Raw genomic sequence first — 13,724 nt, 5'->3', positions numbered from 1 at the left:
ACTGCCACAATCACCCATCTCCATTTCAATATGGCTTCTGGGGGACTCTATATGCACCTGGTCCTTCTAGCCTGTTTCAAGTCACCAGGGATTTTGTTCCTATTAAGTGCATAATTTTGTTATGGTATATGGAACTAGTCAACATTTCTTTCAGCCAGTGAGTGCTTCTGTTGTGAGAAGATCATCTGGTCCCAACCAACAATAATTTTGAGTTGCTGGAGAAATGCTTTTCCCCCTCTCTCCCCCACAAGCACGATTGATTATTTTCATTTATAAACACTGCGCTTGTTCTCTCATTGTGTCTATTAGACACTGTCCATGACATCATCAGCGAGTGCCTTGGGACTCGGGGCATGGATAAAAGAAAAGCTAATGACAAAAAAAAGTTATTTTTAGAGCCAGTTATCACATATTTATTACGTTTATATTTATCTCATTCATCCTTTCCATTTTCTTCAATACATGCAAAAACCCTGTGAGGTAAGTCAGGCTAAGGGATTACACAGAGAGCTTCATGGAGGAGTGGAGATTTGAACCCTGAACACCCCCAATTCTAGTCTAACCACGACAACATGCTAGGATATGGTTGCCATATACTAAACATAGATCACTTGGTTCTTCATCCCATGGTGATTTGCAAGAGAGGCCAGATGAACAAAAGGAGCTTCCAAATACAGTGATACCTTGGTTCTTGAACTTAATCCGTACCGGGAATCCATTTGACTCCCGAAATCGTTCAAAAACCAAGGTGCGGCTTCCAGTTGGCTGCAGGAGCTTCCGGCACTCAAACAGAAGCTGCGTCTGACGTTCAGCTTCCGAAAAACGTTCACAAACTGGAACACTTACTTCCGGGTTTGCGGCGTTCGGGAGCTGATTTGTTCAACAACTAAGCTGTTTGAGAACCAAGGTACTGCTGTAATGTAATGTGTTAGCTTTGGCTAGCATTTTTCCCAAACACCTATATCATATATGCTAATTTCAAATGCAAAACTAGCAAATGCAAATCCATTGTTAAAGGGCTAAACAAAATAACACATAACAAGGAGCTTGTAATAAACTGGGGGCAGCCGGGGAGAGAATAAATTGGAAAGAGCAATAGTGATTTACCTAACGTAGCAAGCACTCCACAGGCTGCCCAGATGACTAAGCAGGGCCCAACAGCTCCAACATTAGCCAGAACAGACTTTGGAGAAACAAAGATTCCTGAACCAATCACTGTCCCAACAATGACACAGATTCCACTGAGCAGGCCCACCTGGAAAGAGAAATTGAGGTTAGGTGAATTCAACCGGAGTGGTTATTTCAATCTTCTGTAGGCAGTATAATGAGGATGGAGATGGATGGGGGACAGGAACATTGAAGCAGATGTTAACCCAAGAATATGTTAGGAAGGGTCCACTCTTATTGCAGAAACACTGCTTTAATACAACAGCTACTGCCATTTATCTTAAAGGTAAGGTAAAGGGACCCCTAACAGTTAAGTCCAGTCGTGAACGACTCTGGGGTTGCAGCGCTCATCTCACTTTACAGGCTGAGGGAGCCGGCGTTTGTCTGCAGACAGTTTTTCTAGGTCATGTGGCCAGTACAACTAAGCCACTTCAGGCGCAATGGAACACCAAAACCAGAGCAGCACACAGAAACACTGTTTACCTTCCCGCCGTAGCGGTACCTATTAATTTACTTGCACTTTTTGGTGTGCTTTCAAACTCCTAGGTTGGCAGGAGCTGGGACCGAGCAATGGAAGCTCACCCTGTCGCGGTGATTCGAACTGCCAACCTTTTGATCGGCAAGCCCAAGGCTCAGTGGTTTAGACTACAGCACCACCCACGTCCATGTATGTTAGGGGGACCTTATTTTCCCAACAAACACATCTGTTGGCTCTACAGTTTATTATTATTTATTTATTGTACTTCTTAGTCACTTTTTAAATTAAAAGTGAAGTCAAAGCGACTTGGAATGTAACAAAAAAATAAAATCAACATAAAACTAAAATGAAATAAAGACTGAAAACTTTCAGAAGCCTGAGGTCAGAGTTAAGGTCTCTTCTGGGAATGACCTTGGTAAGCTGCTCTAGGAGCCTTCTTCAGCTTGGAAGTGGGGTGAAAATATTTAAAAAGAATTAAAAATACAGTGGTACCTCGCAAGACGAATGCCTCGTAAGACGAAAAACTCGCAAGATGAAAAAACTCGCAGAACGAATTAATTTCGTCTTGCGAGGTACCACTGTATATAAAATGTTACTTGTTGCCTTGGCAAGGGTGACAAGAATGTGGAGGAATAAGCGCTCAGTATTGACCATGACCATTTCTTCATATTCGGTGCCAAAGAAATACAGGGTCTACTGTGCTGAGACTTTCAGCGCCATTAACAGGTGAGGTGACACCAGGAACAACTTGTGGTACAATGCAAACATTAACCAGATGTTCTGGGAAAAGAGGCTTTCCTTTTGTACTTCACTGAGCTTTGTGATTATCTCCACATTTAGCAAACAACACTTCTACTAATTAACTCAGGTGTTAACATCACAGAGCATTTTACTTCCCCACTTGGGGCATTAAAGTTGGACCTAACTAGACTATTCCCTGTTTTTACAACAGGACATGTACCAAGTGCAACTGTGCCTCCTCTTGAGAGCGAGGATGTGTTTATGGATGGAATTCTAAGTGTGGATGGGCAAATCTGTCAAATTTAGTGTCTCCCCCAGTTTCACATTTTCCCAGTATTAAATTCAGTTCTCCTTTACTGCAGCAGCAAAAACGTGTGAGGCAGCCGTTGTGAGTTACCAGTCTTTGCCGCCACAGCAAGCGCCGTCATTCTCCAGCGATTTGACTTCAACCCCAGAAGCACACTGGCACTGTCTCTTGAGACAGAAGGATGCCAACCATGCATGCTTCTCCCCAGTTTACAGAAGTTTGCAAACATTTGGTATGAGAACTGAAATGCAAAATTCAGAGAAGTGTGAATTTTGAAGGATAACTGGAGCTGTCCTGGTTTTGGGAACTGCAAATTACCAGTAGTTAGGTCTGCATTCAAATGAAAGATGGCCAAATTTCTACCTCATCCCTAATTCTAAGCCTAATTATCCTCAGGGCAAAACAGTTAATTCCCATGTTTTGCACGGTGCATATTTTGCCGCAAATAAAATCCAACAAGGAGTTAAGCATACTTAAAACACATTACTTTCATAAATGCTGACTGTCTTGTAGTGTCTCAAGGTGAATACCATAAGCAAGGAATGGGGAATCAGATGTTCCTGGACTTCATTTCCCATCAGGCCCAACCTGCATAGCTGGAAATTGGGGGCCAATAACCTCCAAAGGGACACAAGCTCCCCATTCCTGCCATAAACTATGCAAACCTGGGGAAGGTATTAGGCATAGGAGAGACACAATTTGGTTGAGGCCACCTGGTGCTGTTCACTACCTCTTTGCATATGTGCAGCTCCTCTTAAGACTATTAATTCCAGAATCTAAAATTCCCTAACTATGCTATTGTGAGAGCACCATTTTAGGGAAGGACTGATTAAGGCAACTTTACTTGCGCATACACTAAACATTAAAAGCATCCCTGCCCTCCCAAATCCTGGGAATGGTGCTTTAGCCCCTTACAGAGCTACAATCGCCAGCATCCTAAACTATCTATGGTTCCCAGACTTCTGTGGAGGAAAATTATTTTATTTTGTATGGTGTCTACACAGCCTCTGTCTGTGCAAAAGGGCCCAACAATTGCCACCTCAGACCTTCATTAAGTTTTAGGCAAGATCTCTAGATGCATCAGGACTTTGGTGCAGTGCTAGTGGGTCCTAGTTAATCAGAGCAGTGATTTTTGCGTTGCTGCTGTGAGGGCCTCCTTTTTTGGAGTTTTAGTGGCTTTTAATTTCTATTGCTTTAACTATATCTTTGAAAACCACTCTGGGATTGTATATGACGAAGCGTTGTTTAAGAACACAGTAAGTAAGTAAACAATAAAATGATTTTTAGAACAGAATGGAAACTATATTTGAGATCTGGGGGGCTAAGAGCTTCTAGGGCTGTTTCCAATATAATACATTACGAGTCTTGCCTCTTTCTGTAGATTCATAGATTTGCTTTTCTTGATGGGCGTTTCATTAGGTTCTTGATTTGAACTTCGTTTTCTGATGCCTTCTTCATCCATTTTGCTTACTTGATGCTGATGTGCCTATTATATTAGTGAATCCTGCAAACAGCACAAAGTTAACTATGATTATATTATTTAAAAGTCTGTTTATCTTTTGACTTCAAAAAAGCAACAGGGGACCCATAGCGCTCTTACCTCACTCCGAGTTGGCTTTGTAATGTTATAGCATAATCCAATCTAAGTGTGGGACACTGTGATATCACCTCACTGGTCCTATGAGCCCTGATTATCTAGATCACGTAGCCAGCAAGAAGAACCCTGTTTTTAATGCCTGCCAAGAGGGTGAAGCAGTGTACCTTTCACTTCCACACTTACCTGTTATGGCTGATCCATTTAACTAATCTTGAATTTTGGTAGTAATCAGTATTCAACTTAAGTGGTACAAATGCCAATGCCTTGCAGCACTCAGTTTTCTGAAACGACTGTTTGCCATTTTCATGACGATTAGGAGAAACGTAGGAGTAATATAAAGGTGGCTTATCTGCCTTGATGGGAGCTCAAAGGTTGGAAATGAATTTGCTGTACAAAACATGATTTGATGTTATGGATAACTTATTATCAGATGGTTTGCTGGCCACCAGTGATCAGATGACTTTGTTATCAGTTTGCTCATTTTATATTGTAAACTTTATAGCTGGTTTGATGGTTTAACATGTCTATTTGGTGTTCTGCAAGTCTATAATGTGTTTCCTTGTTTCCATGCACTTGCAAAGAGAGAAATGGACATAATAAGCCCATTATGTGTTCTGAGGTCTTCCTCTCTTTGAATACATCTCATTGTATGATAAAATAGGGCAGACGGAACCGGTTTGGAGCAAAGGACCAGTGGGAGGAACAAGAGGAGACATGGGAGGGTGTGTGCATGTCTGTGTGTAAGATTTTTAGGCTTCTGGTGAAGATGGGAGTGTGGAGAGGAGGAATTGGGTATGGGATGTGGTGGGAAAGTGTCTGAATTTAACAAGAGCATCTGAGGAGGAGCAAGAGGAAAGAAAGACGTTAATCCATGGCCTCGTAAAGCAGAAGGAGTATTGTCTCTTTTCTTTTCCTATTATTCTTTCCCTATAAGGTTATGTACTTTGTGTTTTATGCTGTAAACCGCCCTGTGATCTCTTGACGAAGGGCAGCAAATGAATGAATGAATGACTTGTTTAGCTTGGAGAAGAGAAGAGTGAGGTTAAACTAGCAAGCCAGAGATTAAACTAACCCCTTTCCAGTCCCAGGAGGAGCGTCCGCACGACACACCTACACACTGCAGCCGACACACTAACACGTCACGTGACACACAGTCTGGAAAGCTATGCGCTAGAATATAACACAGGGGAGGAGCACAACACATTAAACTGACAGGGGAGAGAGGGCAGGGTTGTGGTCGTCCAGAGGCAGTCACAACGCAGGATGTGAGCAGCTTTCTTTGCTGGGCAGCCAGTTCTAAAAACAAGAAAGGTGCTGTTTTGCGGAAGCCAGAGGCATTGCTTGCTTATTTTTGGGAACTGTCATCACAAAGACGGAGAACGTGGCCTGTGGTCTAAGCTATCATGATCTGAGAAAAAATCCTTGGGAAGAAAGGTAGCCTTAGTGATGATGCCCCCGGCTCATGCCTTTTAAAAAAAAATCTGAAGAAATAGAGGGGGGCTGCCTTTGAATAAGGATAGGAAAAGCAGGGGAAATTGTTGCTGCACATCTGTGGCTCTCTCCTTCCTTCCCTGGGACTCAGCTAGACTCATGTTACTGAAGAATATATATACATATATATACATTGGGGGCAGGGGGCATGGCTGGCAACTCCAGCTGCGGCATTTGAAAGTGCCATCCTAAACATGTCCACTCAGAAGCAACTCCTGTTGGATTCAGTGGGACTTACCCACAGATAAATTAAACTAGGATTGCAGGCAGTGTGCTGCACTGGTTAGAGCAGTGTGGTGCATTTGGGCCCACAGATGCATTTGCGAACTAGGGGAATTGCCACAGCCACTATGCACTGATGGCAAGCGTGGAAGAGCAGGCGTGGCCATCCCACACCTGGGCACACCTTCACACTTTCCCTTCATGGCCAGTGCTTAGGCTGGAAGGAAGTCTTAGTTTTCTTTTAAGCCTAATTGGTGGCAGTGGGGTGATCTTCTTGGAGAGTCCAGCTGGGGTGGAAAGCAGGGCAGTTCCCTCCCTGCTTACAATGGTTTTAAGGAAGATAAGGAACTTCACTCACCCACACCCACCCCAGAAAAACAACACACTATTAGGTTTTGGTGGGGGAAGTCTTGTAATGGAGTCAACAGAAGGCTCTCCCACACCAAGTCTAATTGCAGTGGGACTCCATTGGAGTAAATAAGCCACACCCCTCATAGGCTGAGGAGACCAGGGTACAAATCCAGACCCAACCATGAAGTTCCCAGGTTGACCTTGGGCAAGTTCCTAATTCACACACGAATCTGCCTCACAGGGGTTGTTGTGTGGGGACAGTGAGGGTCACGTATGTCATCTTAAGCTACCTGGAAGGAAGGTGAGATGTAAAAAACAAAGCAAACTGGGAAATTGTGGTTTAATCTTATAGACTATAAACCAGGATAAGAACCAGGTTTACTTGACCAAGACTGCTGTACTTGAATTGTTTTGAACAGTAAATGAAGAAATAAAAACAGAACACTTGGATGGATGGATACACCGAGTAATACAATGACAGTTCTAGCAAGTCTATTCCAAACACAGCAAATATTTATGCAAGTCTGTCTGTTAATATATATAAGCTTCTATGGTCAATTGATTTCAACAGGAGACTTTGCCACACTATTTCAGAAATTATTAAGGCAACCCTGAGGACAGTATTATGATCCCCATATTGCAAATATGGGAGCCTGGGGGCTGAGATAAGACCACATCTAGTATGTTCATAGGACTGAGATTTGAAAGAGGCACCCCCAGATTCACAGTAAATCACGATGCATGGATTTTTATGCACACTTTGCTATACACATTACAAGGCTAGAGAACCGCATTTCAAAATTCCAAGAAGAGCAAATGTATTGAATTTCAGTTTCCTTATTGTTCCAGAAAGCTCAAACCAGGCAGGTTCATCTTTAAACGCAGACCGAATCTCTTTCCTCCCCCATCCTCCATCTCGATGAAGTGTGCATAGGATTTTAGGCTTAGATTTCGGATGCTCTGAACTGCACAGACAAATTTCACTGGCAAAGTTCCACACCAGTTGTTAACTGTTTCGCACTTAGGAGACATTTCACATGGAAGGAAAGCATGTCAACATCAAGAACAGCCCATAAATTTGCTGGAGTCAGGGGCAACCCTCATAATTATCCCTGTGAATCTTTTCACATTTTCAGCCTGGAAGCGAGAGTGGCACTCACCGTGTTTCGTGGAGCTCTTGAGTCATCGAAACACCTTCCCTTCACTTATCTCCTCCTTCAGCAGACAATGCCCCCGACTGGAAAGCAGAATGCTGGGAAACAGCAGTCGCTTAAGTACAGAGGTTATAAACAAAGGTAATGATTAAACTAGAATGCTTCCAAGAAACATTAAGAGCCCAATTAATTTATCGGCCAAAAAAAAAAAAAAGGTAGAGTTTTTGGTTCCATTTTGATGTTTCTCTCCCCCCCCCCCCCACACATAAACCCTGCATCTTGCAGTTTGCACAAGCACTGAAGTATTTGACAGTGCGGCACTCATGGAGCAAGGCGCCAGCAAATTGCAGGTTGCCGTAATTTTATAAGACATCAAGGTCTTCATGCATGATTAAAAAACAAAAGCAAAACCCACTGAACTTGGGGAAGGGATCATTTGGCATTTCCCAAGACTACAGCTGCAGCTCAGGGCAGACAGGGGCTTCTCAGAGACTCTGAGGCAGTATTGGAGAGCGGTCATTATCCGCATGGTACGCATTTGGCCAGGGCAGCCCCAAGACATTATGCTGCCCAGAGGGAAGGACAACATGGCACATAGAATAACTGGATGAACTGGCAGCTGGGTTTTATTTCAGCCCTGGCAATGGGACAGCCCCCTCCTCCACCCCCCCCTTCAGGGCAGCAGGCTGGCTTAAGGGCCACAAGGCAGGATGTCCAGAACACAGAGGTCTGTTCAACCTTGAGGCTGCCCTCTGTCTCCCAACATTGGCTCCCATCAGGTGGCTGCCACATTCTATCTACTGGTAGGGCCAGTCCTGCATGTTCCTCCTGCATTTCATAGCTATTTGGCCCTATTTACCACCCACCCACACCCACCCACACTTTCCTTAACAATCAGTCCCCAAAAGCCTATCAGAATAAAACCATCCTCACCTGCCGGCAAAAGAGAAAGGAGCTTCTCGTGGAAGGAACTGTGGCTGGGTACAGAGAACCAGTTTGGGCAGAATGAATCTGCTTTGGTGCGATGTGTTAGGTTGGCCCATGGGAACGTTTATTCTCCCCCCACCCCCATGAGATCAGGATATAATTTGAGATGAAATATATACAGTGGTACCTCGGGTTACATACGCTTCAGGTTACATACGCTTCAGGTTACACACTCCGCTAACCCAGAAATAGTACCTCAGGATAAGAACTTTGCTTCAGGATGAGAACAGAAATCGTGCTCTGGTGCTAATGGGGCAGCAGCAGGAGGCCCCATTAGCTAAAGTGGTGCTTCAGGTTAAGAACAGTTTCAGGTTAAATACGGACCTCCAGAATGAATCAAGTACTTAACCCGAGGTGCCACTGTATATAATCAAAGCGAAGTGCATGGAACAGATGCCAATATATCACAATACTTTGCTTGCATTGTTCTAGTTTGTTTGTTTGTTTTAAAAAAATATTATTTCTTCACTATTCTTAGGGTTCAAACATATCTGGCAATGTTAGTCCTATGGCATGGATTATATGAACCAGGAATGGCATGGTTAATGTTTGGTCTCCTTGGTATTTACAGCACAAGCATGCTCCTCTTTAGGCATCCCTCTTTAGATCCGTCACTGCGTTAGCAACATCTCAAAGCTGCTTCGCGAGACTCACAGGAGTCCATCTAGTCACAGCTAGACTGTAGGAGTCGTTTAAAAATATTGCTCCCTCCCTCAAGGACACTCCTATCTCAGTTTCATCTCTTCACTGCCTGTTTCCTGCCTTTAATCCCAGGTTACTGTTTGATGTACTGTAAAAGCCTCTTCCTTTTCCTAGCTGTGCTCTGAAATAACTAGACCATACCCAGGGGTTTCAGAGGAACAACCCAGGGGCGAGAGAAAAATCCTAATGTGAGACTGCTTATTTTGTACTTCCTGAACCAATACATAAACTAAAACCCAGGTATTATTATTTTTTAAAACACACACACACAAACACACACACACACTTATGTGGATTTTGCAATGCAGCCATCCAATCAGAAATCACGTGAAAAAGTATATATTAGGCAAAAATCACATATAAGTGTCTATTACCCACATCATCATGGCTGTCTATGTTCTGGAGTTCTCCAGGTGTCTTGGCCATCTAGTTGGGGAGGTGGTGTGAATCACTGCACAAGTGCCAGGACAGTCACCTCCCGCTTCAGCCCCTCCAGGGAGGCTTCATAAGGGGCAAGAGGCTATCTGCTCACCCTGTTCACCAGAGGGCAGTGCCATACGCACCACGGCAAGCCTGACAAGCAGAATTGTTTGAGCCTGCTGGCAAACAAAAACATCAGACTCTCATATTTGCAACTCGGGTGTCCAGGTTGGTTCTTATCCATGGGATACTGGTGAGCAGCCAGCTTTTTAACTAGGAAATCTCTGTGGCAGAATATAAAGCTATTGCAAACGTGCAAAAAGGAAAAGCTGTACAGGATTTCACAATACATAAAGGAACACTGCTCTGAGGCCTAAATTGAGTAGTAAAGACAATCTGTAACAAAGTTCTGTTGTATTGATGCATTTCTTTGAATTTTAGCTTCTGGTGTTATACTGAATTTTTTTAAAAAATGCTTTTATTCTGTTTAATGTACACCATTTAGAGACGTTGCATATTCATATGTACATAAATCTTATTAATGATATATTAATCAATGCTGTAATGTGGAACATGGCTGAAAATTGCCTGGGAGCTCAACACAAGGTGCCTTTCAGCAGCGGCTTGATGTGCTGGGAGATCTCTGCTCCTCGGGGGGGGGGGGGCAGACACAGTTGATAACCTGCAGGCACCAGGTAAACATTATGCTTTAAAAAGTGTTTTCCCTTGCTCAATCCCTTCCTGCAGATAAACTTGGGAGAATCGCCCTCTTCCGAGCTTTGCTTTGCAGGAGACAAAGCTTCCCAAGTTGCATTCTGCACATATTTAGCATTCCTGTTGTTCCGGGAGTCCTTAATTCGCCTTAGGCTGCAGATAATTTCAGAGGCAGCTGAAGATACCCAGGCTACCCAGATGTTGTTGTTGGTTTTTCTTTACCTTAAAGTGGTCAATGATGCTATGCAGGAACGGGGTTGGTTAATTGAAGCTCACAGATGTATGTTTGCAGTTTGACTTACTTAGCTGCACACCTGTGGTCTCTTGACTATTTGACTAAATTTCTGCACTGGATGCAGGAAGGGATGTGATAAGATAATTGATTATTTGACAACTGTATTTAAGTTGATTAAATGTTTTGTATGCTGCTTGTGAAAGACGCGGGTGGTGCTGTGGGTTAAACCACAGAGCCTAGGACTTGCTGATCAGAAGGTCGGTGGTTCGAATCCCCGCGACGGGGTGAGCTCCCGTTGCTCAGTCCCTGCTCCTGCCAACCTAGCAGTTCGAAAGCACATCAAAGTGCAAGTAGATAAATAGGTCTGGTTCGCCAGAAGCGGCTTAGTAATGCTGGCCACATGACCCGGAAGCTGTACGCCGGCTCCCTTGGCCAGTAAAGCGAGATGAGTGCCGCAACCCCAGAGTCGGTCACGACTGGACCTAATGGTCAGGGGTCCCTTTACCTTACGCTGCTGGTGAGGAGTGATGGCTTGCAGTTTTTGACTGTTATGTTTTCAAAATTAAAACTAAGCAAAGATATTGTGGACAACCTTTTATTTCTATGCTCCAGTCACTGTGCACACTCTGTGTTGGCGAAAAAGTCCAGCAGTTGTTAGACTCCAGCTCCTATCACCCCTGATTATTGGCCATGCTAGCTGCAGCTGTTGGGAGTTGAGTCCAACAGTATGTGGAGGGCTGTCCAAGTTTCTCACCCCAGCCCTGGGTTTTTAAAATGCCTCCAGTGTTGACATTCATACACTTTTCTGAAGAGACGTTCAGAACTTCTGTGTTTTAATTCGTCTTCTTTATCTGTGTGTCCAGAACTAAAGTTAAATAAAATAGGTTGGAGGCTGCCTCTAGTTCTTAGAGCTAGGGAAGCCCAACAATAAAGCTTGGCTTTGCAAAGGTGAAATGTAAAAGGAATATTAGAGTCCCTGTCTATAGCTCAAGGACAATCTTAATTCATTCATACGCACTTTGGACTCCCCCCAGGGCTAATCCTTGAGCATAATGAGAATGAAGTTCAACATTCTGAGATAGGCACAACATGTTCAATGCAATATTTCCTTATAACTCTATGGTCTATTGCAAGCAATTACATTAGTCAGGAATGGAAGAAATAGTTCTTGAACACAAAATGACAACACACCCAGATTGTAGTAGCTACCTGCTCTGAACCTACACAGTTGAGCTATAAAGGCAGCACCGATGCCAACAAGCACAGAGTCAAGCCAGTATCTTGCTAATCTCTCAAGGTAAAGTGCACAATGAGCTACTGCCAATCAGCATAATAATTTTTAAAAAGTTACCTCCGTGTAAGTCCTTCACACAGTTTAGCAATCTAAACTATGGAATTCGCTTCCACAAGACGCACTGTTGTACACCAATTTAGTTTCGGCATGGGACTAGGCAAAAGATAAGGCTAATCGGTTGCTACTAGTCATGGTGACTAGTCATGGTGACCTCCAGCATGAGAGGCAACAGCTTCAGAATCCCAGTCGCTGGAGAACACGATTGGGAAGGAGATGATCTCCTCTCACCTCCTGCTTGTGTGCTCCCCAGAAACATCAAGTTGTGCCCTGTAGGAACAGAATGCCAGACTAGCTAGGCCTTTGAGTCCAATAGGACTCATCCTCTATGCTTTCAAGAATTTCCAGGCACTAACTGCAAGTGGGCTTGCTGTCCCAAGTCATGTGTGCTGCATCTTGGCTCTGTTGTCTGAGCCATCTGCTTACAGGAAGGCCTTGCAGCCCTATGGCTTCTTCTGCTGTTGCTGCTGGGAGACCACCACTGTCTCTGCTCCCCTCCCTCACAAGCCACCTTTGCACAGAGGACTGTCCTCCAAAATCCTTCCAAACAGAGGACACCTTCAAAGTGTGTCTGTCCTTCAAAGTAGACCATCCTCTGGCAGCACTTCAAACACCCACCTGTCCTTTGTAGAGTAAGACATACAGTCCACCTTAGGGAATGAGTGGGATCACTTTAAGAGAACAGATTTGAGAGGGAGAGCTTGTTGGGCTCTTACAGCAGAAACCAAGAAGCAGAAAGAGTTGCGTGGCACCTAAAAGAGAAGGTAGCATGGTGGATTTTTTTCATGGAGCAGAGCCTAGTTTGGCAGATGCATTAAATGTTGTTCTCAGTTGGGAGATTCTGGATCCAAAAAACCATGCCCTACAAGAGATAGAGACATTTCTGTGCAAGAGCTCAGAAGCCCATTTATCTCAAATGGTCTCTGTGCTTATTTTGTATACATTTCAGCTTTGCATCAATTTGTCACAAGTCTGTCCCACTGTTTAAAATTTAATTTAGTTCTTTGAGCCCTTCTATAGATATCTAGGTCAACTGAGGACAACAGATCATACTTCTGATGAATGAACAATATTCCAATCTCTTCTGCCATGTGGTTTTTTTAAAGACTTCACAACACTCCCATTTCAAGAGGGTAGGTGCTGAAGTTTTGATTAAAGTGCAAGGAGCAAAAGTCACAGCCCATAAGGATATCATGGGAAATACAGCAAGAGAAGAGGGTGTGAGCTATAGCAGGGAGAGCTTTGGTCATAATACTCCCGTCATGTGAGGACAATTAACAGATACCTGCTGGAGGAGGTGCACGGTTTGTTTATATTTATATAAACAGGCATTTACAAAACAAAAATAGTGGTTTGCACCAGAATTACCCACTGCCTTATCTGCCCTATTGCTATGTCATTGCTTCACCTGGCTTCACTCTTACAAGGGAGTATGAAACCAATGTTAAAACAATGCTCCCACCATTTAAATCAGGGCTGCGTTCTCTTCCAGACAACCTTCAGAAGGTCACATGCCAAAAGCTGGCGGGGGGGGGCAGGCTATAGGGAAAAGTGGGTGGAGCAATCCATGCAAATTTTACTTCGTACAGTAGGTTCGTTTCTGCACACCCCCTCTCTATCCCATCAAGCGAAGCAAAAGGGTCCAAGGGCACAATCCAGCCCAACAAAAACACTCCAGGGGGTGAAGCAGGACCAGTAAGGGGTGGAGCCTGGAAAGAGTTCAGAGGGCCAGAGAGAGAGCTGAAGGGCCACACATTTGGCCCCTGGGCTTTCCCACCCCTAGCCTAATACTTCATGGGAAATCAAA

General features: G+C 44.0%; 1 protein-coding gene across 2 annotated transcripts in view; it reads right to left on the bottom strand.

Moving 5' to 3' along the window:
- SLC7A9 (solute carrier family 7 member 9) overlaps nucleotides 1–7,652 on the bottom strand; it is an 18,344-nt gene extending 10,692 nt beyond the window's left edge. Inside the window, exons 1-3 of one of the 2 annotated variants that reach the window (XM_081922775.1) lie at nucleotides 7,515–7,652; nucleotides 4,063–4,197; nucleotides 1,108–1,255 (exon numbers count right to left, since the gene is read on the bottom strand). In XM_081922775.1, the coding sequence (XP_081778901.1) occupies nucleotides 1,108–1,255; nucleotides 4,063–4,155 (241 nt within the window). In that variant the 5' untranslated portion in view covers nucleotides 4,156–4,197; nucleotides 7,515–7,652. Of the gene's footprint in view, nucleotides 1–1,107; nucleotides 1,256–4,062; nucleotides 4,198–4,473; nucleotides 5,368–7,514 lie in introns of those variants that run through there. The other variant, XM_081922776.1, reaches the window with a different exon arrangement.
- Between the last annotated feature and the right edge of the window lie 6,072 nt (nucleotides 7,653–13,724).

The sequence above is a fragment of the Podarcis melisellensis genome (assembly GCF_964234715.1).
Source record: "Podarcis melisellensis genome assembly, chromosome: 8".
In the NCBI taxonomy this organism is placed as follows: Eukaryota; Metazoa; Chordata; class Lepidosauria; order Squamata; family Lacertidae; genus Podarcis; species Podarcis melisellensis.
Note: the sequence above shows the minus strand (reverse complement) of the source record. Positions and strands in the feature narration are given on the sequence as shown.